The 27,378-nt window shown below is 49.8% G+C and overlaps 1 protein-coding gene across 8 annotated transcripts in view; it reads left to right on the forward strand.

Annotated features, from left to right (window-relative positions):
• BCAR3 (BCAR3 adaptor protein, NSP family member) overlaps positions 1–27,378 on the forward strand; it is a 254,471-nt gene that overhangs the window by 215,297 nt on the left and 11,796 nt on the right. For 5 of the 8 annotated variants that reach the window (XM_081226557.1, XM_081226558.1, XM_081226560.1 and 2 more), the window contains 6 exons: positions 9,647–9,775; positions 12,196–12,638; positions 15,851–15,954; positions 17,082–17,734; positions 22,604–22,719; positions 26,484–26,655. In XM_081226557.1, coding sequence (XP_081082683.1) covers positions 9,647–9,775; positions 12,196–12,638; positions 15,851–15,954; positions 17,082–17,734; positions 22,604–22,719; positions 26,484–26,655 — 1,617 coding nt within the window. Of the gene's footprint in view, positions 1–5,142; positions 5,391–7,256; positions 7,351–9,646; positions 9,776–12,195; positions 12,639–15,850; positions 15,955–17,081; positions 17,735–22,603; positions 22,720–26,483; positions 26,656–27,378 lie in introns of those variants that run through there. The other 3 variants (XM_081226562.1, XM_081226561.1, XM_081226564.1) reach the window with 3 other exon arrangements.

The raw sequence follows: 27,378 nt of genomic DNA on the forward strand, positions 1-27,378 counted from the left end.
AAAGGTGGTCAGGGTCACCTGTTCTTTCTTTTTTTTTTCCTTCCAGTTTTATTGAGGTATAACTGACATACAGAACTGTTAAATTTAAAGTGTACAGCATAACGATTTGACTTACATACATCATGAAATGATGATCACAATAAGTTTAGTGAACATCCATCATCTCCTGTAGATAGAAAATTAGAGAAATAGAAAAAATATATTGTTTTCCTTGTGATGAGAACCCTAGGATTTACTCTCTTAACAACTTTCATATGTAACGTGCAGTAGAGTTAAGTATACTGATCATGTTGTACATTACATCCCTAGGACTTATTTATCTTATAACTGGAAGTTTGTGCCTTTTGACTCCTTCATCCAATTCCCCCTCCCCGCCTCCACCTCTGGTAACCACAAATCTGATCTCTTTTTCTATGAGTTTGTTTGTTTTTGAAGTATAATTGACCTACAACACTATGTTAATTCCTGTTATGTAACATAGTGATTTGATACTTCTCTACATTCATAATGATTACCATAAGTTTGGTTACCATCTGTCACCATACAAAGATATTACATAATTATTGACTATATTCCCCACACTGTACATTTCATCCCCTGACTCATTTATTTTGCAGCTGGAAGTTTGTACCTCTTAATCTTCCTCACCTATTTCTCTCATCCCCCAACCCCACTCCCTTCTGGCAACCACCTGTTTGTTCTCTGTATCTGTGAGTCCGTTTCTGTTTTGTTATGTTTGTTCCTTGTTTTGTTTTTTAGATTCTACATATAAGTGAAATCATACAGTATTTGTCTTTTTCTGTCTGACTTATTTCACTTAGCATGATACCCCCTCTAGGTCCATCCATGTTGTGTCAAATGGCAAGATTTCATTCTCTTTTATGGCTGAGTAATATTCCATTGTGTATATATGCCAGATCTTTTTTATCCATTCATCTATTGATGGGCACTTAGGTTGCTTCCATATCTTCACTACTGGAAATAATACCGCTGTGAACATAGTGGTGCATATATTTTTTCTAATCAGTGTTTTTGTTTTCTTCAGATAAATACCCCGGAGTGGAATTGCCGGGTCACATGGCAGTTCTATTTTAAATTTTTCGAGGAATCTCCATACTGTTTTCCACAGCATCTGCACTCATTTACATTTCCACCAACAGTGCATGAGGATTCCCTTTTCTTCACATCCTCACCAACACTTATTATTTGTTGTCTTTTTAATAATAGCCATTCTGACAGGTGTGAGGTGATATCTCATTGTGGTTTTGAGTTGCATTTCCTTGATGATTTGTGACGTTGAGCATCTTTTCATGTACCTGTTGGCCATCTGAATGTCTTCTTTGGAAAAATGTTTATCTAGATCCTCTGCCCGTTTTTAAAAATCAGGTTATTTGGTCTTTTGCTCTTGAGTTGTGTGAGTTCTCTGTATATTTTGGATATTAACCCCTTATCAGGTATATCGTTGGCAAATATCTTCTCTTCAGTAGGCAGCCTTTTCATTTTGTTGATGGTTTCCATCATTGTGCAAAGCCTTGTAGTTTGATGTACTCCCATTTGTTTATTTTTGCTTTGTTTCCCTTGCCTGAGGAGACATATCCAAAAATATGTACGAAGACCAATGTCCAGGAATGTACTGCCTATGTTTTCTTCTAGAAGTTTTATGGTTTCAGGTCTCCCATGTAAGTCTTTAATCCATTTGAGTTTATTTTTGTATGTGGCATGAGAAAGTAGTCCGGTTTGATTCTTTTGCATATAGCTGTCCAGTCTTCCCAACACCATTTACTGAAGAGGTTGTCTTTCCTCCATTGTATATTCTTGCTTCTTGGTCATAGATTAATTGCCCACACAAGGGTAGGTTCATTTCTGGGCTCTCTATTCTGTTCCATTGACCTATGACTCTGTTTTTTGTCACCTGTTCTTGACCAACCTCCAAACTCTTTCTTTTTCTCCCCACCCAGTGGCAAGGAAGCTGCCACATGGAGGGTGAAATGGCAAGCATGGCTCCAGTCAGTAAGTGTTTACTGGGTACCTGCTGCGTGCCAGCCACCAGGCTCTGGGAGCCCAAAGCAAGTAAGCCATGGCCTCTGCCCTCAAGGAGCTCATGCCTGGCAGACTGCATTGCCCCCACTGTGTAGAGTGTGTTAGTGGATTCCCTGCCCCCTTTGATAAAATCAGACTAATTCAGCGTGGTCTTCAAGGCCCTGCCTGCCTCGTCCAACTCCCCTCTGGCCTCTCCCCATCCCCCAGCCTGTGCTCCAGCTAGGCTGCACAGTGGCATCTGCAGGTGGGTCACTGTCTCTGGACCACGAGAGAAGGCATGGAGGAGGGACGTAAGGGACTGTGTATCCATGAAGCTGTGGAAGGTCCTATGACCAGGGCCCTGTGTCAGTGTGCCTCAGAAAGGGAGCTCAGGGCCAGATGGAGAAGGACATCGCCTGCCTTTGGGTTTTATGTGTAGGATACTGTGAGCCCTTTGGAACAGGTGGACCCTTTAAATAAAGTCCAAAAAACTTTAGTGCCCCAAATCTGCTGACTCATGGACCCCACTCATGGACCCACTGCATCATGGCAGTACCCTTGCCCATCTCCTCCATCCATCAAGCCTCTGCCACTTATTTCTGGGGACCCACAAAGATGCCTCACATGGGCATCCACAGCCTTCTCGTGACCTGGGCCTCCTAGCAAATTCAGACCTGGATCCCTGTATGAGGTGTCAGTATATAGCAAGAGTGGTGCATCAGCTCACTGGGCTGCAAGGAATGTAATGTGTTCAAAGCTCAGGGATCTGGGAGGAGAGGGCGATGGGGGTCTGTGTCCCTTATGGGCTAGGTCTGAGCCCTGGGAGAGTGAAAACCAGACATAAGAAGCCAACCCATTTTGGGGGAGGAGGGGCTAGAAGAGACTCTGGATCTCATGTCAGCCCCAGCTGGGGCACCCCTTGACTAAAGTCTCTGAGGATATGATGATCTGTGGCTTTGTAGGTGGTGGGTTGTAGCACTAGACATGGGGGTAGGGAAATTGTCAGGAGGCTATTGTGAAAGTTCAGGGAGAACAGGACATGATAACCTCCACAGGGATTAGAATGGGCCTTGGTGAGAGGTATAATCAGGAATTTCTTGATCAGTGGAAGCCAATTCTGAGGGTTCTAGTTTGAGTAATGAGGGCAGTGGAGGTGCCAAGGACTGGGAAAGGAGGAGAGCAGGCTTTGCAGGAAAGATGAGTTCCGTTTATCCATATTGGCCTCGGAGCTCTGACGTGGATTCTGGTAAATATCCCTACAACAGCAGCAACCCTAAAGGCTGGAGATGGGGATTTGGGCATCATCAGCACATTTCAGAAGACTCTGAACTGGCCTTGTGCCGCTAACCCCAGCCCCATCCAGTCCCTTCTGCTCACCGCAGCCAGATTGATCTGTCCGAAAGCATCTTTTTTTTTTTTTTGTACCTGTTGCCTTCCCGGGCAGAAGGTGTCAATGGCCCTCACCGTCTGGAGTGTGAAGGCCTAACCTCTCAGCCTACAGTGCCCCTCTGCCTGATCTGTCTGATCTCTGCCCTCCTGGGTCAGGACTTCTCTGGTCACAAGTGACAGGAGTCCAGCACAAACTAACTGAGGTATCGGGAGTTTGCCAGTTCACATCATCAGCTAGGGTTAGGGCTGTGTGTGCCACTGGGACCCTTCCATCTCCTGTTCCTCTTCTCTTTGCACAGTGGTTTCATTCTCTCAGCCCAGTCTGGTCAACATAAGGTGAAGCAACCTCCATTCTTCCAGTCTCATGACGTTTTCACGAGCAGGTAGGGTGTCCTTCACTCAGTTCCCTTAGAAAGATCCCAGGAAGAAATTTGGTTGGGCCAGCTTGGGTCAGGGACTTAGCCAGGCCAGCCAGCAATGTCCAGGGAGGCAGGTTTGAACCACATACTTAGAGAAAAGATGGAGCTCTCCTGGGGAGAGAAAAGGGGTGCTTGGGGTGTTAGGGGGAGAGGCTCCGCCTGCTCTAGCCCTCTCCTCCCAAACAGCGCCTTTATCTGACCAGGCCCAGCTGCTCTTAGCTCAAATGCCCAAAGCACCCTTACTGTTCTCAAGTTTTATCCTCAAGGGCCAACCCTGATACCCCGTCTGCTCCTTCCTACCCCCCCACCCCACCCCATATGGGGCCTTTTTGACATGGGAAAACCAAAGGATAAAGAGGTGGCGTAACTTGCCCAGGCTAGGGAGCTGTAGGGGCAGGGATGAGATCCCAGCATTCTGTCTCCAGAGCTCAGGGATGTGTTAAACTATTCCCTGTGTGGGCTTCTAGGAGAATGTGCCCTCCTGAGGGTAGGGACCCAGCCTGTCATCACCCGCCAGCAGCCTGAGGGTTGGCAAACTGCTTGGTCACCATTGTTGTTGGCCCCAAGGTGGTGCCTCCGCAGTCTTTTCCTTTCCATCCACAGCTCCCAGCCCGGGGATGTGGTCTTTCCTGGTGATTAGCACAATTTAAAATTCTGTGGGAACTGGGAAGCTTTCCTTCTATGCAGGGAGAGGATAAAATATTAGTTATAATGCAGATGCCATCTTTTCCTAATCCTCTCAATGGTCTCCCACAGCGGCTCTGGGGCTTTCCCACCGATGGTGGTGAGCACGCATCCCTCATCCCCCGGACTTAGGAACACAAATCTCCGGAGAGTCTGGGTCCCATTGTTGTGCCTGATTTGAAATGCAGGATTGCACATCACACAGCCGTTGCAAGAGGAGACCCTGAGCTCCATTCCTCCCTGGGCTAGAAAAGCTTTTTCTTCCTCAGAGAACTGTTGAAATGTGGGTTTCCTTGTTAATCGAGGTTCCCAGCACGTCGGTGGAGCTGGCTCTGTGCCTCCAGAATGTGTTTTCCAACCATCTCCTGGGCTCCAGCTATTCCAGCCTGTCAAGACCAGACTTGCCTGCGGTGTGGGGCTCCAGAGATGTTCATTCCAGATTAGAGTGATTTTCAGAGGTGGCCTCAGCAAGCTAGGACTGGTCCTGGCCGTGTAACCAGACCAGAGGGCCTGGGGCAGGTGGACAGCGAGGCTTCTGAAGAGGATTGAGGTAGCCAGTGGGCACTTAAACAAGTACCAGGCTGCTTTCCTTAACTGCTTTCCTCCCAAATACTGACCCACCCACCATGCCTGTGCATCAGACCTTAAACACCTCAAACGTAAACTGTTCATTTTATTTAACCGGGTGAATAGCGTTCTGATGTAGGCCTATAAAAACAGTTAACAGTTTGCACTGTCTGTGTGCCACGGTATGTCATAAGCGCTTTACGGATATTGATCCATTTCATCCCTATTAACCTGTCGTCATATGTTATCCCCATTTTGCAGACCAGGAGCTCTACAGAGAGGTAAAGTCACTTGCCCAGAGCCACACAGCTGGTGAGTGGCACAGTGGCCTATGGATGGAGGGGGCAGGCTGGCCTGAGCTCTTAAACACTGCGCTATAACATCCGTTGACATCAGGGTTATGGAAAATGCTGGCAGTAAGAAAGTAGTAGCTAGACTCAGATTTCCATGAAAAGCAGCAATGATAGTAATTTATGAATTTTCTGGCTAAACTTCAATGCGGTTGGACAGTTGTGGGCCTCATCCATCCCCTCATTTGCTGTAGTTATCCGTTTACCCACCTCTCGTCTCAGACCCCAGAGCCAATGACTAGGACAAGAAGAAGTTTTAGAAGTGGAGCCATGTGAGTGGGTAACCCTGACACAGTAGTTACTAAGCCCTGCCTCCATCCCTCCCTCCCTTTCTTTTTTTTTTTTTTTTTTTTTTTTTTTTGCGGTACACGGACCTCTCACTGCTGTGGCCTCTCCCGTTGCGGAGCACAGGCTCCGGAAGCGCAGGCTCAGCGGCCATGGCTCACGGGCCCAGCCACTCTGCGGCATGTGGGATCTTCCCGGACCGGGGCCCGAACCCATGTCCCCTGCATCAGCAGGGGGACTCTCAACCACTGCGCCACCGGGGAAGTCCCCTCCCTCCCTTTCTTCTTTTCTTTCCTGCTCAAGGTATACTTATTACTTAATTTACGTACATAGCACATTTTCTTACACCTCCTCCCCCTCCCCCCACCAAAAAAAGGACTGCTCCCAAATCTCTGCTGGATCAGACTCAGGCAAGACTTGGAGTAGAAGGTACGTGTCCAGCCTGCATCCTTCTCTTATGGTGGCTGTGGGTGGATTTGGTCCCTGGAATGAACCTGGCAAGACTTGTGGCAGAATGTTCTTGATCCAAAGCCTAGCAGCTTCCCTTCCTCCGGAGGTTGTGCCCCAGCTGCCGTGTGTGGTGGAGCTCAGGATGGCCAGGGCCCGTGCTGGTGCAGTGAAACCCTATTCCATCTCTGGCTTCCCCTCGCTGCCACCTCCTCCCCTCAAGATAAGAGGCTCGAGAAACAAAGAATCAGACTTATCTTCCAGGAATGAAGTTCAAATTTAGGGGCAAATAGTTAGAGAATTTGAGCTTGAAGAAAACGTTAAGGTGGTCACTAGTAACATTTATAACATTCGTTTGAGAGATCGATTATTTGTAATTATTTTCTTGCTTTCTCTGGCAGTTGAAGAACATAAGGTCCAAAGGTCAGTGAGTACTGCACTTCCATTCAGTGTAAACTACTTTCCTATATGGTCACCCCTCACCAACCACGGGGTTGACAGCCCATCAAAGTACCTACCTACAGCGGCAAAATCAGAGTCAGCAAGGTCAAGATGTCATAAAATAGGCACCTGGGAAAAATAAAAGTTGCGTTAATATATGTGATTAAAACAATGAGTGAAAGTTCTAGAAGGCATCCTCTCCCAAATAACCACTATTTAATCACGAGAGTGACCACATGTGGGTGACTTCTGAATTGCCTCTTCAGTTGTTTGGGAGACATTGCCCACATCATCTGTAGACGCAGAAGCTCCCAGCGGCCCCCTCGGCTCCTTTAAATGCAGTAGAACCAGCCCTCACTGGCTTGAAATGAAGAGCCCTTTGCAATTCTTGCTCGCTCTGGCTCTGGCTCTGTCTCCCTCCCTTCCTCCCACCCTCCCCCCCTCCCCCCCTCCCTCTTCCTCTCCCTCCCTTTCCCTTCTCCTCTTCCCCGTTTAAAATACAAGTCTGGACAACTGTGTAACCCCCTAACTTTTCACAAATTATACAAGAGCTTAAGGGCATATTTTCTGAAGTCTGGTCTTCTGTCCCAGATTATGTGAGAGGGTCAGTCTTACGGATCTTTTCTCTCTTCTCTAGGTACTTCCCTAGAGTGCCCAGCTCCCGAGTCTGCAGGGGGAGAGAACAGTAACTGTGGCCTTTCCTCTAAGGAGTTAGGACAGAAGTAACGAGAACTGACTTTTTATTTTTGGTAACAAGTGCAAAACAATATTATCTCAAAACCTGAAGTAAAAGATTGTCCCATATAAAATGCTACAGAAGACCTTTGATGTTTATGAGATGCTGAGAAAGCGAGAGGGGGTGGAGGATGGGACGTGGCCTGGGTGTTGGCTATCAGGGAGCGAGGAGAGTACGGGGATAGCTTTCGGGGTCTCGGCGAACACAGTTTCAGTGGAGGGTTACACAGAGGATAGGACCTGCTGGTTGCTGCATTTTCAGAGCTCAGACCAAGAAGAAGTGGACCCAGGACTCGGCCCGAGGGATTTAGGCCATGTGTACAGACTGTCAGGGTGGCTAAAGAGAGGCCAGGGCCACAGTATCGGTTAGGATTTAGCTCAGCTGCCAGTGACAGGAACATCCAAAATAACAGGCTTAAAAAAGCTAGATCACATGGAAGACCTGGAGGCCGGCAGTCCAGGGCTGGGGTGTTGGCCTCACCGTTGTGAGGGACCTGGGCTCGTTCAGGCCTTCTGCTCCCCTATTCCTATGGTTTGGCCTCTTCCTCATTATCCAGGATGGTTTTGCAGCTCCGGCCATCACATCTCAGCTTGGAAGTCCCACCAACATGGCAGTTTACCCTGCCTTGGCCAAAACTTAGCCATGTGGCCACATCTCCCTATAAGAGATAAAGACTGAGGAATGTCAGTCATCCATTAGCTGTGTGGCAACCCGCCCGGTTAAACCAGGGCTTCAAATAATTTGAGAGGAAACAGGAGAACCTCCATAACTAAGAAAAGTCCTAGACATTGGGTTATTTGTTCATTCAGTGAGTACGGAGTAACCCTTGTGTTCAGGCATTGCCCGAAGGCAACAGGGAAGAAGGCAGATGGGCTTCTGGTCTCGGGAAGCTTATTACCTAGCAGGAGGCAAGACAGACAATAAACAGTGAGCAAATGCGGCCTGGTTGACCATCTACATTCTGTACTCAAGTCTTCCCAGCGCGCTGTCCTCAGATGTACCTGTACATAATTAATGATCGAAGCCGACAGTATCAAACATCAGTGCTAATGCCTGCGGGCGCTGTGGGGCAGCCAACATCAGTATCTCTTTGATAGGAATTCAGCTCATCCGTCAAACACTCGGGAGGGGGGGTCCTGCACTGTGAGAAGAGTGGTGGGGAAGAGGTGGAGGGAGAAGTAAATAATTAGTAAGTCAGAGCCCCACCTTGAAAACAGCCCGGGAGTCACTCTGCGGCCAGTGCCCTCGTGGGCTGAGGATAAGGATCCAGCTGTAAAATCCCAGGTCTTTTTCTTCTTCTTGAGTGGAGGAGGTTTGGGGGGCTCTTTCCTTGCTAAGGTGCAGGGCAGTGTGATGAGGATAGTTTTGTGATTCCTACAGGCCTTTGAGGCCAAGCTGGGGAAGTTGAGAAAACACAGGGACACAGCCTTTTCCTGCTCATATGACCTTCAGCCACAGTCCCTGAGCCTGGTTTTGCTGGGAACCAGGCAGGTGTCCAAGTTCAGTTCACATGTTGTAAGTGGGCGTGGGTTCTAAATTAAACCCGGAACAAGTGTTACCCACCCAGAACTCCTGTCCCGGCCGCTGTGCAGTGACCTAGATTCAGTGATTCTCAAACTACTTGAGGTGAAGAGCCAGTTCTTTGTTTTGACTTAAGTTTCCTTTTCCAATCTGTCATAAAAAGTGAAATATCAGAAAAATGAAATTAAAATCACATACAAAATACAAACTCAGACTTCTGTTAGGAGATTCAAGAGACATTACTCTGTCCAATTTTCTAAACGTTTCTAAAGGCAAACTCGATCCTGAACTGGAGTTTGCCAGTAGCAAAGAATTCAGAGCCATCACGACAGCCCAGGGACTGCACTTGGGGCAGCACTGTCCTGCAGGCCTGGGACCATGGGCCGGCTGGGACTCTGTCTTTCCCAGCTCTGTGTTAGGACAGCTCTGAAGGAGAATGAGGAAGCTCTCTGGGTGGCCTGGCACATCTCTCCCTGGCGCCCCCTGCCCTGCTCCCCATGTTTTCAGCTGCTACCCGAGTACACTGAGAAAAGGAACGGCTTGGCTGATTCTCCTATCATAGTCCCCGAGTGCAGGTGAAAATTTTACTACACGCTTTCTGCAGCCAGAGAAATGAAAGTTCACAGCTAATTGTAATCATTATCCAGGTTCCTCTACCTGACCAGGGCTTTGGGCATATGCTGGTTTGATTAGCAAAGCAGCCGACCGCAAGGCCGGCGTCTCCAGCCGGCTGGCCTGGGCTCGCGGCCCCAGCAGGCTGGGAGATCACTGGTGACCCTGTGTTGCAGTTCTCCAAGGAGAGGCACGTCATGGACAGGACCCCGGAGAGGCTGAAGAAGGAGCTGGAAGAGGAGCTGCTGCTGAGCAGCGAGGACTTGCGCAGCCACGCCTGGTACCACGGCCGCATCCCCCGACAGGTACCCGCCCCCGCGCAGGGTCACACGCCCGAGGCTACCAGGAGCCAGCCCCGGTTCAGCCAGAGCGCACTACTACGGGGTGGCCTGTGGTGACTTAACGTAGGCCCCTCTCTAAGGAGACCTTGGGAAGAGCTAAGGTCAGGAATCCAAAGTACGTTTCCCCGTGGCGGCCGGTGAGTGGATGAAGGGAGAGCAGCTGTTCTGTGGTTCTGTAAACAAGGCGCAGGCTGGTACCTAAGGGAATATGAGGCCGGGCTGCGGTTCAGATAATTGACCTCTTGGCCGGCTGCCTGCAGCCGCATACCCTGTGGAGCCTGCTTCCTTCTCAAGGCAGTGGTTTAATTTCAGGTGAAGAGGGGGTATCATCAGGGCGGGTGACCCATAGCAACAGGGCCGCCTTTGCCCTAGTGGGGCCGGCACTTATTCACTCTCCATCCCTCCCCTCCCCGGCCCCTGGCCCGGGGGTGGGAAAGAAGAGGAATATACCAGCTACCACAGACTCATGGCCAGAATGGACTTTGTGTGATTGTCCTTTGGGTCATAGCCATGAATGATGTTTTTGTATTTAATAGTATAGAAATTGAAAAATAGAATAAGTGCAGAATTGAGGTATAGAGTTTCCCTTGGGTTTTTATTGTAACCTGATCTGCCCAGTCACGCAGGACAACATGACAGGAAAGGGGTGGCTGAGGGTGAGGGAAAGGCATCATGTTGTGAACGTTTTTTTTTTAATGTAGCAGCTTTCTCAGCACCATCAAAGAAATAATCCTGATTCTAACTTTGTTTTTTTTCTTCTTTTAGTGTAAAATCGATTGTAGAAATTAGAGTAAAAAGAAGAAAATTAAACTCTTACCTGTAATTCTCCCTTCTGGAGATAACCACTATGAACATTTCGATATAAATCCTGCCAGACTTTTCCAACTCAAGTATGAGCTCATGCTGCATATAACTTTGCAGCCCACTTTCTTCCCTTAATGCTATTTCCTAGGAATTTTCTCCTGCTCTGAAATGTTCTTCTACTCCAGTCTCCATTGTCTGTGTCCACTGTATGCTTTCTTCATTCTGTACGGGGCACTCTCCCCAACATCCTTGAAGATAACTACTGTGTTCATGACTATAATTATTTCCTCAGGCTCAATTCCAAGAAATGGAATTTCTGTGTGAAAACATTTTTAAGGCTAAGATGCAATTTTAAGGTAACCATGGTAGCATACTATTCTAAGCTAGCTGATCAAATGTTGGCATGTCCTAGAAAATTTATCAAAGTTTATAAATCTGATGTCTGTCACCACCATCATTCTCCTGATCGTGATCATAAAATTTGTTTCCCATTTGCCATGAGTGTAAATTTTCAGCTATACATCACTCCCGATTGTATAACTAAAGACTGTGACAATAATAATGATAGTTATAGCCAACACTTTAGTCCTTTAAACCTTTATAGCTATTCTGTAGGTGATATTATCCCCGTTTTACAGATGACGTAAACTGAGTGTAACTTGTCCATGTAACTTGTCACACGGACGAGCCAGAATGCAAACCCAGGCAGATTAGCTACAGGAACAACCATACTACAACACAGTATAAATTCTCCTTTTATTATAAACATCAGCATCATTATAGCTAATGATCTTTTTAGCATCTGCTGTGTTCCAGGCACTGTACTAGTGCTTTGCATATAGTATGTATGCAGGTATATAATCTTCCCAATAACTATGTGAGATGAGAGACCCGGCCCTCTTTGTTCCAGGCCCTCCAGAGTAATCGGTGTGCCCAGAACCACACTCAAGGGCCGATTCCACAGTGCCTGGACTCCACCTGCATGTGGACCCTCCTCCCCGTCGACCAGGCCTGGAGAGGGGTGTCTTAGGAGAGGGCTCTGAGGGTGACTCGTAGTTGACAAAAAACACCCTCCTCCAATTGTTGGGGGAAGGGGGAGAATCAGACCCACCAGACACAAATTTTCTTATTTATTTTCCATCACTTCATATCCTTCAGGTCTGCATAAATATCATCTTCTCGTGATACCCTCCTAACCACAGTATTTAAGAGGACAGCCCTCATCCCAATTTACTTCTTCCTTAACTTTACAACATCTGACATACCGTACCTGTTGCTTGTTTGTTCTCACTAAAATAGAAGCTGTCCACTAAAGACACAAGCTCTGAGGCAGCGGGGACTCTCGTCGGCTTCATTCACTGCTGTAAACGCAGTGCCTACAGTAGTACTTGGCACATAGTAGGTGATCAGCAAATAGCTCTTAAATGAATGAGTGGGTCTTCTAAGAATTTGGCATTTGACAAAGAGCCGACTGAGGAAGAAGAGACATAATAGCATTGTCCTCTGTTGGCCCAAAGGAGTGGGGAGCAGCGCAGCTAAGCTTGCCTTGCCTACTCCTCACTCACCGTTTTGTCCCAAAGGTGTCAGAAAACCTCGTGCAGCGAGATGGTGACTTCCTGGTTCGTGATTCTCTGTCCAGCCCCGGAAACTTTGTCCTGACCTGCCAGTGGAAGAACCTCCCTCAGCACTTCAAGATCCGCCGGACGGTCCTGCGGCTCAGTGAGGCCTATAGCCGAGTGCAGTACCAGTTTGAGATGGAGAGCTTCGACTCCATCCCCGGCCTGGTGCGCTGCTATGTGGGCAACCGGCGGCCCATCTCCCAGCAGAGCGGAGCCATCATCTTCCAGCCCATCAACAGGACGGTGCCCCTGCGGTGCCTGGAGGAGCACTACGGCACCTCCCCCGGCCGGGCCCAGGAGGGCAGCCTCGTCGAGGGAAGGCCGGACGTGGCCAAGAGGCTGAGCCTCACCATGGGCAGCCCCCAGGCCCGAGAACAGAGCTTGCCCAGGGGCAACCTCCTCAGGTGGGTCAGGGCCTCCTGGGTCGGTGTTGGGAGCGTGGGGGACCCTCTGGCCGGGACCAGGCTTAGCTAGGCAGGCGTGCTCCCCCAGGAGCAGAAGAACCATGAACGACGTTAAGAAGAATGTCAAGTGTCGTTGGAATAACTGTCACGAGGCAGTGCGTGATTAGTTCCCAATTGAGTTGGTGCCAAAAATGAATGATGCAGTTGCTGGGGAAGGGGACGGCTGAGTGGGAGAGACCTCCCAGCGAAGGAGGTAAGGATTCCGGCTAGTCTGAAGGCTAGGGAAAATGTGGATAGATGCTGCAAAGGGAAGCGTATTCCCAGGGAGGGAGGGGGCTCAGCCTGAGCATAAGAGTAGAGTTAGAAAAGGGGCGAGTGTCGCTTGGAGTGAGGAAACTGGTGGAGCTGGAACACAGGGTCCGTGCAGGGGGCTGGCAGGGGGAGGTTTAGGGAGGTGACTGACCCCCACCAGATCGGGGAGGCCTTAATGCCAGGCTAGGGGATTGGAGGAGCCTCAGAGACTCAATGTGGGGAACGGGATGTCCTAAGAATTGGACGGGATGGTGCTGTGCGAGAGGAGTGAGGAAGGGGAGGGCAGGGATAGCAGCTAGTGAGCCGCGGAGGGTCAGGCTGTGCGGGTGGGGTAGGGTGAGGGTCAGGAGACTCAGAACCAGCCTTCCCCAGGCTCTCCTGCATGAGGGGAAGATGGAGAAGGCCAAGTCAGATACCGCGGGAGGGACCGGAGGGCGTGGACTTCAGAGGAAAAACCAGTTGTTCCATCTGAGATGCGACTGTCGGCTTGCTGAGGGCCAGTGTTCAGCGACAGTTCTGGGGTTCAGGAGGGAAGTTAGGCCTGGAGGCTTAGATGAGGGCTTGGTCCAAAGGGAGAGGGTGGTTGACTAGGTCAGAACAGACGAGATTCCTAAGACAGGAGACGTCAAGAGCCCGGGGGCTGCAGCCTGACCCTCGGGGGATCTCGGGGAGAAGAGTTCAGAGAAGTGGAGGCCGAGCTGAGGTGCCCCACTGTCGACTATGAGTGGCGTGCCCTGTGTTAATACAGGACCTGTCTCTCATGGAGAGAGGAGGCCTTGTGCCTATTATTTCACTGCCAGGAAAGGAAAGCAGGCAAGAGGCAGGCATGGTAGGGTCCCAGCCCCTCAGTTACATGGGTCCCCTTCTCCGGCTCCCTGGCGTCCAAGCTTGCGCAACATATTTTATTCCACTCGCTGGTTTTCTTTCTGGGCCAGGAGGAAATGTCATAAACTGTAATCTCTAGACTGCAAAAATTCAGAAGCAAAATACAGGAGGACTCTGTGAGTAATACGAATGACGGCTGTGTGCTACTAGGAAGCTCTGGTAGATGTTAGTCAGCGTCTGGCGGTGGACCCTGCTGCCTGCCCTCAAACGCTGGTCCACCCCTGACCTGGTCAACCCTGGACAAGCTACTTACCTGCTCTGGGCCTCAGTTTCTTGGAAAGGTGGGGCTTTTGAGGGTTAAACGGTTTAAGATCTGCGAAGTGCTTCAAACAGTGCCAGCCCATAGAAAGTGCTAGGTGAGTGTTCATAATCCTAATAATTATTGTTTTCTGGAGAGCAGTAGAATGCAGGACTCAGGGCAGTTGCAGGGAAGGAGGCAAGAGCTGACATTTAGAAATTCTCCTTTTCATGGTAATAAGATCGGATGTGAGATCCCTTAAAATATTAAAAGGGGGCCTCTCTTCTGTTTCTTTTGAGGGGGGCAGGGGTTGGCTGCTGAACTGGTGAGCAGGCAGTCAGTGTCGTGAACAGAGCCAGGATGACCCACAGAACCCCTGCCAGGAACGGTGCTGGGGAGGAAAGCCGCCTGGTCAGCCCTCAGCAGCGTGGATTTAAAATACATATTTTTTTTTTTTAAAAGATAAGAAATGAAAGAAAGGCTGAGAAGGTCACTAAGTCGACGATACAAACCTAACAGAGCCACTCTTTGGATTGCGCTTTGAGAGCAGAGCTCCCTAAGCCTTGTCACCCATTGGCACAGGTTGCAGGCCCAGAGATGCCTAATTGTAGGGGTGGCGTGGGCTCAGCACGGAAGATGCCCCAAAGCCCTGCCCCTCCGCGCCAGCGGCTCCACACCTTCCCTGACGTCGGGCCTGCTGGTTGGCTGCCCGCCGCCGGCATAGGCGTGCGCTCTGCCAGGTTGCATTCCAGGCCGGTGATGGGGCCCTGGAGTCCGATCGCTGGCGGTGATCACTGCTTAAATATCGCCTCGCTGAAGCTATTGCCTTTTGGAATTTGCCCTCTGCCCTGCTTTATCTCTGAGGGGTTGCTGGAATTTCTCTGTTGCTGGAAGTTTGGGGGGTTTGGTTTGTTTTATTTCTTTGGTGCTTGCAAAGGTAGGAAAGAACTTGGCGATGTCTGTAACATAAGCTTGTCGGGGGCGTTGGAGAGGGGGAGGCCTATTAAAGTTCATTACGACTTGGCTGGTGCGGTGCTTTCTGTTTTAGCAAAAGAGAAATTCTGTTCTTTGGTGCTAATTAGAGAAATTCCCAGTCTGACTTGGCAAAAGGGACAGAGGAATGCTAGCTGATCTTGTCGTTTCGTTCCACCTTTCCCTGTGCGGCTGTGCTCCGTGCCTCGCAGCCGCTGCTTGGTGACCCCGCCAAGTCCCTTTTCCTGACTCGGCCCGAGGAGGCTGGCTGTGGGATCCTCCTCGACGTGTACGACAGCCTCCTGGGGCAACCCCGCAGGTTATCTGGGGGACGCTGAGATTTGCACTGAAATGGAAACTGCCCCACAGCTTCCTTCCTAACCATGGCACTGTGAGGCCTGGTGGAGACTGCATGTTAGTTACACAAGTCTTTCCTTCTGGGTCTGTAAGTAATTTTAGGCTCTGTTAAAAGTACACATTCCAGTTCATCAGATTTTCCTGGGAGTATCTTGAAACCCTTACCCTGATCTGCTCAACAGGATGGAAAGGCTCAGAGGAGGCAGCCTAGGACCTAACTGGATTGGTCCTGGGGACGCAGGGTCGGAGCCCACAGCAGAGTCATGTACTAATCGCCCCCATCAGTAATTTCCACCCTCCACCAGACATTCCTTTACTCTTAGGCTGTGCGGGAACACTCTCATTCTGAGCAATCTTTTTTTTTTTTTTTTCTTAAACTTTCCATGACGTTGCCTAAAGGTTTTACGATTTAATGACATGTTTCTGCCCTGCTTGTCTGTTGCTTTAGAAATAGAGAGAAGAGTGGTAGCCAGCCAGCCTGCCTGGATCACATGCAGGACAGAAGAGCCTTGTCCCTCAAAGCCCACCAGTCGGAAAGTTACCTGCCAATTGGTAGGTCTTTGGGAATTTGGGAGGAGGAGGGTGACAGTGTTTCCCTGATTTCCTTCAGGCTGTTTCCCCTGCCCCATCTGGGCACCTAATTTGGAAATGACAGAAGACTCCATGTCTGCAGGCTGTAGGATGAGGGGTTTGTAGAACTATATCCAGATGCAAATCACTGAGCTGGACGCTTTATGGGTGCTTTTAAGCTTTTAAGCCTCATAACAAGCCTTCAAGGTGGGCATGGTTATTGTCTTTGTGGCTGAGAAAACTGAGGCGCAGATATTAAGTGACCTACCTAGATTCATCTGTCTAGTAAGTGGTGAAGCCAGCATTTGGACCCAGGTTTCCTGATTCTAAGCCCAGTTGCTAACTGGTGGTCTTCATAACGAATGCACCTCCCCCTTAGTCTCCTCCCTGGGCAGACGGTGAGTGGGTCAGTCCTGGGGCTCCTGGTAGAGACCCCTCTTCCTCTCCATTCTCCTGCCACAACCAGAAGAGTGAGATGGTATGGAATGTGGGGAAATCAAGTAAGCAATTATGTTAATAGGCGACGGGATTGTTTTCCATTATTTTTGTAACTGACCTTCCTTGGGGAACCACAGGGTGATTTTCCTGCTGCCCCTTTGTAAACCGCTTGGATGTGGGTTATCTCAGTGTCTTTTTCTCCCTCCCCCGTGTGTCTCTATCTCTTTCTTAAAGCTGGCTGGGATCCACCCTGGCTTTGAGAGTGACTCCGGGTCCCCCCTTTATGCTATGTGGCTAAAGACTTGTGCTTCTTAGGGCAAGGTTAGATTATTCACTGCCCTCCAAGCTCAATGTAGTTCCCTGTTCTGACTGTACTAACCTTCTGTGACCATAAAATGACATTGCTGCCCAGCTGTCGGTGGTCGCTGGGATTTAGAATTCCCCCAGAAATGGGGTGGGGCTATCTTAGCCCTTGACATGCTCTAGACTGCTCTAGGCTGCTCTAGACTGCTCTAGATTGGGCCTGCGGTGGTCATACTGACTTATCTTTTACGGGCGAAAATGGAAATCCTAGGGCCTGAATTGAGGGCCAGGAGCTGTCACTCTAGTTTTGTCTGTTTCATGTTCTTCGCACAGCTGAGCTTTTTCTGACCCTCTCTTATCCTCCACAGGTGGTAAGCTGCCCCCTCAGTCCCCAGGTGTGGGCACAAGACCCTGCCCAAACTCACCGGTTTTCAGGACAGGCAGCGAGCCCACCCTGAGCCCAACGGTGGTTCGGAGGGTCTCCTCGGACGCTAGGGCAGGGGGGGCGCTGAGGGGCTCAGACAGCCAGCTATGCCCCAAACCGCCCCCCAAGCCCTGCAAAGCGCCCACGCTCAAGGCTCCCCAGTCTCCCTCCACCTGGCTCAACTCAGAGGCCAACTACTGCGAACTGAACCCAGCCTTGGCCGCAGGCTGCGACGGGGCATCACGGCCGCACTTCTGTGCTCAGGACAGCTACGTGGACCTGCTGACCACCAAGCAGAACGGCGGGCCGGCTGCCCGGAACTCTGACACCAGCTACTTGATCCTTGATGACGATGACGGGGCAAAGCCTTGGGAGCCGCTGCTGACCCAGAGGAACGAGGGGCAGGAGGACGAGGGTACATTCGTGACACCCCTCCTGGAGACTGCCTCCTCCTTCAAGCCCAACGACCTTGAGTCGAAGCTCCTTCCTCCTGAGAACAAGCCCCTGGAAACTGCGATGCTGAAGCGTGCGAAAGAACTGTTCACCAACAACGACCCCAAGGTCATCGCCCAGCACATGCTGAGCGTGGACTGCAAGGTAGGTGCCCGGCGGGTGGGTTTGGTCGGACTTCCGAATGTTTGGAAGGGGGATCTGTCTGGGGCTCCTTCGGCCTTACCTTGTGACTGCTTTGCTCACAGGAAAACTCAGATGATAATCTGGGTGTGGGGATTTATTTAAGGGGTGGGGACCACAGGCCGGGACAACCCTTGCCCAGGCAGGAAGCTTGTACAATTCACCTGAGACAGAGGGACGCAGGCTGCTACCCAGGGCTGTGCCTTCCCTCTCCCACCCCTGCTGTGTCCTTCTCCCAGCTGGTGTGGATTTTCAAGTTCTCCCCCAGCCTCAACTCCATCAGAACTGGTGAAGTCAAGTCCAAAGAAGAGTAGATTGTAGATGAAAATGTAGTTTCTGGAGTAGCAGAGCCTTGGTTGTTTTTATTTTCATTGTACATGCTACATATGTACATTATATATTTGTTTTATTGTTACGAAAATGGTCTTTAGGATAAACATTTTGAAAGTTACTCGCTCAATTTAGAAAAACTATAAAATACAATTATAAGATACAATTTTAGAAAAATTATACAATACAGATTAAGAGAAAAGAAAAAATCACACAAAATCCAGCTTCTTGGTGATCACTGTTGTTAACATTTACTCTGCAAATAGATACATGTAAATAATAATTGCATTCATATCTATTTGTTTACCACAGAAATGGCACAGATCTATACATACCATTCCAAACCCTTTTTGTCTTCCATCAAACAACATGTCATGACTGTCTTTCCATGTGACTACATAAATCTGTGTTTACATCATCATCATTTTTGATAGGAAGCATTTCTTTTAGAAATGGGTGGCTTTTGTCCATAGCTGGCCCCAAGACAGCCTCATCCTTCAGAGAGAAATTTCTAGAAAGCAGGTGTTTAAGGCTGGGGTGTGCTTAGCCCATGCCTCAGTATAAGGAGACAGATCCCTTCATTTGAGCAACAGATAAGGACTTAGATAGATTTAAAGTCCTTTTTCGTTTGTAGCTCAGTGGAGGAGTCAATTAGCTTCAAAGATCAGGGCTTATTGAGGAATTGGGTTTTCCTAAATAAATTTCCTGGGTCATGAATCATGGCAGAAAATCTAATCTCGGAGTACTCCCCCAGTGAGTTCCTCAGTTGATTGAAGCTCACAGGGGCGCAGAGGGCCTCCTTAATGAGGCACATTAAGCAGGTGCTGGCTGCTCTGGGGTGAACAGTCTGGGGGGCTGCCAGGAAAGGGGCTGTGTTGGAAGAACAAGGGCTGTTCGCGTGGTTGGCTGGGTGTCCTTGGGCAGTGCCCCAAGCGGTCAGATAATTCGCCTTGTTAAAGACCTTACCTCACTTTAATGTGAGCTAAACCTGTTTGGGCAGGAAGAGGATTTAGGTCTCCTGTTCCAGTAAGTAGCTCTCATCCTGGGCCCTGGATCTGAGAGCAGAACCACACCAATGGGCCAGGAGCCTGGCGTGAACCTGTCTGGGCTCTCCATGGAGGAAGCTCCTTGTGGGACCATGGGTCCGGGTTTACAGAACAGCCTAATTTCCAGGAGGAAATGAATCCTTCCCCCTTGTGGCCTCAGGCGGGGCTTGGTGGTAGCCTAGGTGGAGGTGAGATGCCTGACCACTCTTTGCAGGAGAGTCTGGAACCTTCCCACTGCCTCGGAAGTCTGTTCTCAACTGAAGGAATGTGCAGCCTGCCCTCCTTCTTGTTCTGTTTCTCTGTTTGCATTTTGTCCTCCTGGTGAGGGTCCCACTCCCCTGTCTGCCTTCAGGCACCCCTGGAAGAGGGGCTGGACAGAGCCCCCAAGCAGCGAGGCAGAGGCCTGAGCAGGAGCCCCCTGACTGACCCCCGTTCCCAGCCCCCAAGGGCAGGGCTGTTAAATCTTCCTTCCTCCCTCCAGAGTCCCCTGCCATTTCCTTATTCTCTTCCTGAACCACTGACTTCAGGGCTTTGCCAACAAATCACGCACAACTAGCGTCTGTAAGAGGGAAACAAGACAAAGGCTGTTGTTACTGACTCTAAATGCAACCAGATGGGGCCACCAGAAGCCGAGAGCAGGCGCTGGGCAGCATCTGGGGCCCAAGTGCTGGTTCCCACCTGTGCACAGAGCCCGGGGTGTCAGGACAGGTGGATGGCCCTGAGCGCCTGGCGGCTGCCTGCCCAGCAGTGTGAGCCCCTCCCCGGGCTGAGCCCCTCCCACCCTGCAAACGGGCGCTGCCTTGGCCTCACTCACCCGCTGGGCTCTGCAGAAGCTAGAAGGGAGGCCCAGCGGCCAAGGGCCTGGCCTCTGGGGATGAACTGCCTGAGTCTAATGCCACCTCCCCCTGCCTCTCGGTGTCTCTAAAAGGAGAACAATGCCACGGCCCAGGTGGTTGTGAATACTAAAGCCCTCATACCATGCCTGCCCCAGAGTGAAGCTAAGTAAGTGTTCACTAGTGTTCTGTATTGAGCCTTGGTTGAGCACCAACCGTGGGCCAAGCCAGGCCAGGTCATGGTGGGAGAGGCAGGAGCGACAGTGACACAGAAATTCAGACCACAGCCCAGGTGGGAAATGCTCTGCAGGGGAAAGCACAGGACCTGCAGGGCCTCTGAGGTAGGGTCTTAAACACGGGGAGGGCAGGGAATCAGGGTGGAGATGTCTGAGATGAGTTTTGAAGGCTGAATAGGAGTTGGCCTGATGAAGAACACAAAAGGCATCTTCCAGGTGGCAGGCAACACACATGTGCCGAGACTCAGAGGTCAAAAGCCGTGGGGGGAGGGGTTGGTTTATGGAGGATTCACCCTGTGTGGGTGGTGAAGGGCACATGGGGTCAGCTGGGGGAGGGCCTGGGGTCTTTCCTTCTTGTTTTTAAGTCTACTTTTGAGCTCGTGCCAGGTTGCTGCCTTCAAAGAACTTTGCAGTTCAGTGAGGGAGACAGGCCCGTAAGAGCACAGTGCAAATCAGAGTCCTCTGCGGAGAACAACAGACACGGATAGTGGAGCCAGGCAATCTCATTTCTCTGGAGAAGGTCCCTGGCAGCTGGGAGGAGAGCAGGGCCAGGCCCCTCTCAGGGCTCCCCTGGGTCACTGCAGCAACTCCCGAGGCAATGGGATGAGGATCAGGCAGACTTCAGAGATCCTGCAAAGCTAGGATGGCTAAGATCAGAAGAGCAGAGGGTGGCTAGAATTACTCATCGTGGGGCATTGATGTCACCCTGCACTGCCGGGTCCAGCTCATAGTAAATCCTCTACAAGTGTTCATCCCTCCTCTGTATCTCTGAGCTGCCTGGCCCCAGGCTTTTCCAGGAGACCTAATCCAGGCTCTGCACTGTGACCTCAGGACCCCCTTGTTCCATAGCTCAGCCTTGGGGAAAGCAGGTGTCAGCATTTCCTGGTAATACGTCAGGAAAGTGACCAGGGGATTGCATGTTTACACTGAAGGAAAACAGACTGGAAAGGAAAACAGCTTCCCGAATAAAACTGAGTCAATGACAAGCCTTTGACTCTTGTTACACAGAGTGTGCATGAATTGGGTGAATTGGGTTTGGAGCCTCTGACAGGACAGGTGTCTAAACAAGCAAGCAAAATGTGTGTGATTGCAGGTGGCCAGGGTGTGCATCAGGGCTGTCTTGTCATGGTCAAGGTGTAAATCTCTTTCCAGAGATCCGGCCAGAATTCTTCCCCCTCCCACGTGGCCAACGATTCACAACTTGACTTTTTAAATAGCTGGGGTTTTAGGGTCATTTGATCCTTGGCAAAGTCTTTGAGAAAGGTGAACTTAGCCGTTTTATTAGAGAAGGGGAAACTGAGGCCCAGAGAGCAGAGTATGAATCCTGCATCCTATTCTGGAGTCTGCACTGGACAGTTCATCCCCGGGGCTGACAGTGGTGCCTCTGCTCAACCACAGAAGTTAAGGGTCAAGGTTAATAATATCAGCTAAACTTCCAGATGTTTTTCGTGGCCTGTTATGGAGACACCTGGACTGTTCATATACCCGGGATAATTATAGTTGAGGACAACACTGGCTCAAGGAGAGGGATTGTCCCACGCCTGCCACATGTCCAGTGTTTGTTTGACCCACTGTATCTGCTAGTTGCACTGTTAGTACATCAGTGCTCTGTGAGTGTCACCAGCCCCGTTTTAGAGACGGCCTAACTCAGTTGTAGTATTTGGAGGTAGCATGTAATAACCCTAAGTGGTCAACTAGTACCTGATTCCAATAAGCTGTGATCACACACTAGAATTGAGATGAGGAGAGCTGGCTGGGACAAACAAACCAGATTTCCTTTAAGGAAGACCTCTCGGCGTGCGGGGTGGGGGTGGTGGGCGAGAAGTGGGTGTGTTTGAGGCCTCGGGTTTCAAATCGCTATACACGTTTCTAATGGTTTCCAGACGTACACTGCGTTTCCTGAGCCCAGGAGAGGTGTAATTAAGGGTAATAGGAGCCAGCCCTGCCGTTAAGTGAGAACATGAACGGCAGAGCCTGCAGCAGAGCAGCATTTGGACACAGCTCTGCTTTTCCACTGCAGGGGATCCGTTTGCTCTGCGCACACACAGCCCTGCTGTTGGCAGCAAAACATCACAGCAGGATCCAGCCTGTGTTAGACAAAAGCTTGAAGAACTGCACCATTCTCTGACCGGGCAGAAACATCAAATCTGCAGATTCTGCAGACCAATCTAGGTGCTTTCCTCCCAGGTTTTACATTCCAGTATGTGTATTAAAATCCTCCAAATATATTAAAACTTTATCCTAAGATGCCACTGCTTAAAAAGAAATGCAACAAGTCAAGTGCATCCACACTGTTCCAGTTTAGTGTATTTCTTTCCATGTGATAAATTCGTGTTTGCAGCAAGCCCACGTCCTGGTCCAGTTCATTTCAACCTGTGTTCTTGACAGGTCGTGAGGATACTTGAAGTCTCTGAAGAGATGAGAAAGAACATGGGCATGAGCTCAGGGCTGGAGCTCATCACCTTGCCTTATGGCCACCAGCTGCGCCTGGACATCATTGAAAGGTGAGCAGTGCTGCTCTGCATTTATGGCACTTTCAACTCCACAGGCTGCAGAGCCACAGGTTTCAGAGCTGGGAGAGGCTAGGCACCCACCACCCCAGTTCTGCCTCGCTTGAGGGCGGGTGGCCCAGAAGCCGTAGCCAGAGAATTCCTGGAGAAGCTCAAAGAGACAGCAAAGAGGAAGTCAGGAAACAGAGAGCACGTTCCCGTCCCTGCTCCAGGAGCAGGTGGAGGAGCGGACAGACGATCTGCCTGGGAGCACAGCTCACCACAGCCCCTGCCAGCCTGGGGTGGGAGCAGTACTGCAGGCAGGCGGAGCACGGACGCCATACCACCTCCAGCCCGGCTCACTGAGCTGCGGCCCCCTTGTCTCCGGAGTTCAAGACTGCTTTAGGAATTAAGTGGGAGTTTGTGGGGAAGTTGGGAAGAACAGAGTCTGAACAATGTTTTCTCTGAAGGGTGGACAGATAGGGGGATCAGAGGTCAGGGGATGATGGAACTCGGGCCCCCGACCTCTGAAGCATCACTGCCCTCTTCTCACAAAAAGCCAGGGCCCTGGCTGTCCATTAAAACCCACTCACTTGAACATCGGATATTTAGAAATTAGAAAGATAGAAATAGTGAGGCACGTTTTTAAGAAAAGAAGCACTAGACTAGATTCTCATATTACCATAGAAGTTGGCCTTTTCAGCACAAAAGAAAAGATAGTTTTTTGTGTATGAGACTATCTTGTTATCTTAAGTTTTCTGTTTCTCCAACCAGGTTCCCAATTACCACGACATACATGTGGTCTTTAGTGGACAGCCAGGGCCCTGGCTTTTCGTGAGAAGAGGGCAGGGGTGATTCAGGGGCCGGGGGCCCGAGTGCCGTCATCCCCTGCCCATGGCTTTCCATGATGTTCTGGGTCACAGCGCTGTCCAGTACAGCAGCTCTCTGTGATGGCAGAAATCTCATTACATGTGGCTACCGGGCACCTGAAATGTGGCAACTGAAGGATGCAATGTTTTATTTTACGCTGTACTACTTTAAGTGTAAGTAGCCACATGTGGCTAGTGGACAGTGCAGTCCTAGACTGTCAGCCCCTAGAAAGTAAACATTGTATTTTAAATAGCCTGGGAGGGTCGATAACAGCTGCTTTCAAGGTTACCTGACTATGAAGCAGATAAAATGGCTCCAATACTGCTATTGCCTTGGCTTCACAGCCACAGATGCATCCCGTAGGAAACATCGACAGTACCAAATGGAAAACTTCTGGGAGGCAGGAGGACAGGAAATGGCCCCTGCTGCCTTTGATCAGAGGCCAGGGTGGGTGCTTGTTGGCCTGTTGTTCAGTGCCTTTGGGCAATTGTAGGTCCAACTTCCGAATTTCCCTACTTTCCCTGCTCAGACTGTTCTAGATGCTAGCCCCGCTCTCCAGGCGTCCTCCTCCCTCCCCATGCTGCAGGGGCCTGGCTTCTCATTTCCACTAACTTTCCCTCCTTCCTGGTCTGGGCCCGGTGGTCATCATTTCCACAGAAACAGCTGTGCTGCCATGTGTCCCCGTTTCTCATGTGATACATTTCAGCCTGAAAACTCCCCAGTTGCAGGCCTTATTTTATCAGTGTCATTATGTGTGTTGGGCATGGATTCTAGGCCCAGGCTGAGCTCAGCAGGCTTGAGGCTTCTCTCTGGGCTATTTTCTGACTTCCACTCTTGTCTACATCCGTTTCCTCTTTCTCCTGATTGCTGCCTGGGGTCTGGCTCCTTGGCTTGTTTCCTGTTCAGGGCTGACCTGTGGGATCTACCTGCTAGGGCTTGGAGAGCTGTTTTCTCCGTTACAGTGTGTTTACTAAATAAAGGCCAAGGTTATAGCAGTCCTGCAGGCTCAAATGACATTATTGTGTTTGAGAATTGAATACAAACTACCCTTCATTTTAAACTTACCACTTCACCCATTCCAAGCCTAGCAAGCAGAGATATCCTTCGTATAACGTTTAGTGCCTCCCCCTGCCGACCCTGGGAGCTTCTGCTGTAGGGCCGCCTTGCTGAGCTGGTTTCCTCGTGGTGGTGTACACAGGAGCCTTGAGGCAAATGTTGGTTAAATTAATGGATATAATTACCCAAATAGCTGTTGATATAATGCCAGGTCTTAAAGAAGTAGAGAACCTGTCTTCTATTAAGGGCCATTAAAACACAGGAAAAAACACTGAATTAAAGAATCAGTTGAAGGCAACATGGGAAGTTAGTTTACTACTAAACATCTAAAATGTTTGACTCAACCTTAACAGTTTGCAAATGGGTAACAAAACTCTTCAATAAGTACAACAGATAATAAAAATAGACTTTAAGCCTATTTTAGGATCCATTAATTAGGAAAGACAGGAAATCAGCAAAAAAGATAAAGGAAAGAGAGACCAACAGGCAAAAGGGACCAAGATACAGAGGGAGAAATGCACATATAGATACAATCTTAGTAACTAGTATTTGCTGGGTGCTGTGGTGCCAGGCACTTTAATTATCTTTACACACACACACACACAGTCTTTCTCCCAACAACCCTTGTTCCCATTTTTAGAGATGAGGAAATGGGGGAGTGGAGCAGTCAGGTAACAGCCTAAGGTCACACTCCAAGCAAGCACACTGCATACCCACATGTGCAAACACTCACAGACAGCAGAGCCCATTACTGATTTAACAATCATTAGAGAAACTAGTAACGCTAAGCACTAGATGAATCACACCTCTCTTTGCTCTAGAAGAGTGAGAGATACCCCAGCACACCTGGGCACAGAGAGAAGCATGGCCTTGGAGTAACATCCTTAGCTGTGAACTTTCAGGACGAGGTGGCCCAATTCCAAAGGCAAAGTCTTATTGTTTCGACTATTGCTTTGAATCAGGGCTTCAGCTCCAGCACTGTACCAGCGCCTGGAGAGATTTACCTGAGGCTACTCTGGCCCAAGGCAGGAACTCCTGGTCCACAGGGGGGAGGAGAGCTGCTGCCACCAGGAAGGAGACCTCTCTGCGACCCCATTCATAGTGGTCCCATTGTCTGTAGAGAAAAGACCATTCTGCTTCCTGTTTTGGGTCTGCGAGGTTGACCTGTGTAGTTCAGGATGAGAAAAGGGAGGGTTGTTGGCAGATACAAGATTTCAATTTTATTAGGTCTGACCTTACAGGGAATTCCTGCTGGTCCACTGTTGAGTCTTTGTCCACATCTCCATTCCTTTTCTGGCCCCTTGACCGGAGCCACAGACACTCTGTTCTTAGCTCCTCATTTCTTTCTTTGTTCTGACATCCATGTCGTCTTCCTGAATCAAGCATGTTCTCTCATTTTTCTGTCCCTTGCATCCCCCAGTCCAGGGGGCTCAGTGGAGGTGGCCCAGGGCTTCCCTGAGGAAGGGATTCCCCAGTGTGTTGGGGGACCTGGCATCTCCGCAGACCTGTCATGGTGGAAGGTACAGGGAGCCACTTGCACGTTGAGCAGCTTCACCCCAGGAGGGCCCTCTTCACATCCCCTGCTCCAGGGCTGAACAGCCCTGTCCTGGGGCATCTGTCCTTTTTGACTCTCCATAGGACACCCACTGAGGCCTCCCCGGAGCCCTGCTGCAGTCAGCCTAATGGGGGTGATCTCTCTGTTGAAATCAGCAACCAAACCGGCTGAGCTGCCAGGGCATCTCAGGGCGATAGCAGCAAATGGTGGAAAGCCAGTCCTTTCCCTGGCCAATTTGGTTTCGTTTCCTCTTAGTCCTGTCGGCCCTGGGCCTGACTGCTGTTTTCCTCCCTCTCAGACACAACACGATGGCCATCGGTATTGCAGTGGACATTCTGGGCTGCACGGGCACTTTGGAGGACAGAGCAGCCACCCTCAATAGGATCATCCAGGTGGCAGTGGAGCTGAAAGACTCCATGGGGGACCTCTATTCTTTCTCGGCCATCATGAAGGCCTTGGAAATGCCGCAGGTAAATTCTCACTTGCTTTGTGCGGCCCTGTGGGCCTGCGTGTCCTTACTGTTCTGCAAAGTGGTCTGCAAGCCCATGCTTAGCAAATCACAGATGATTTTAATTAACCTCAAAAGGTAAATCATATCTTAGTGAAAGCTGCTTTAGTTAGGGGGCAAACAAGAGCAGTGTCCCAAGTATTTTGGCTCTGTTTTTAAAAACAGCATATAATTGCTGACAACCTACACTTTCTCTTTGATATACGATAAGAAGAGTCATCCTCAGGAACTATAGATATTCCTGAAGGACCAGTTAGGATGATCACGTCTGTCTTGGGTGTGTTGTATAAGAAAGAGAGTGCTTCTGTCTGGGTCACCGGACGTGTGGGCAGTTTGGGGTAATGACTGGCAAACTGGGACATTTGGGGAACTGATCTCTAAGAATCCCTAGAGTGATTTATCTCAAAGTATGTTCCTCAGATCACCTAAAACAGACTCTGCTGTTAAAAAATTCAGATTCCTGGCCCATCTGCTATATAACCCCCTAAGCAGAGTTTCTGAAATCGGGCATTTTGAATTTATCTGCTTTGACAGACTATTCTTAGGAGGAGGGTCAAAACTGAAAACCCGTCTTTGAAGTCAAATGGACCTCACAGAGGAAAGTGGTCCTGTTGTCTTGACTGCTAGGAGTCAGCTTCCACGCTTCCGTTGTGTTAAGCCCTAGGTGCTCGGCCACTTCGAGTAC

Source organism: Mesoplodon bidens (genome assembly GCF_964165515.1).
Source record: "Mesoplodon bidens genome assembly, chromosome: 2".
NCBI lineage: Eukaryota > Metazoa > Chordata > Mammalia > Artiodactyla > Ziphiidae > Mesoplodon > Mesoplodon bidens.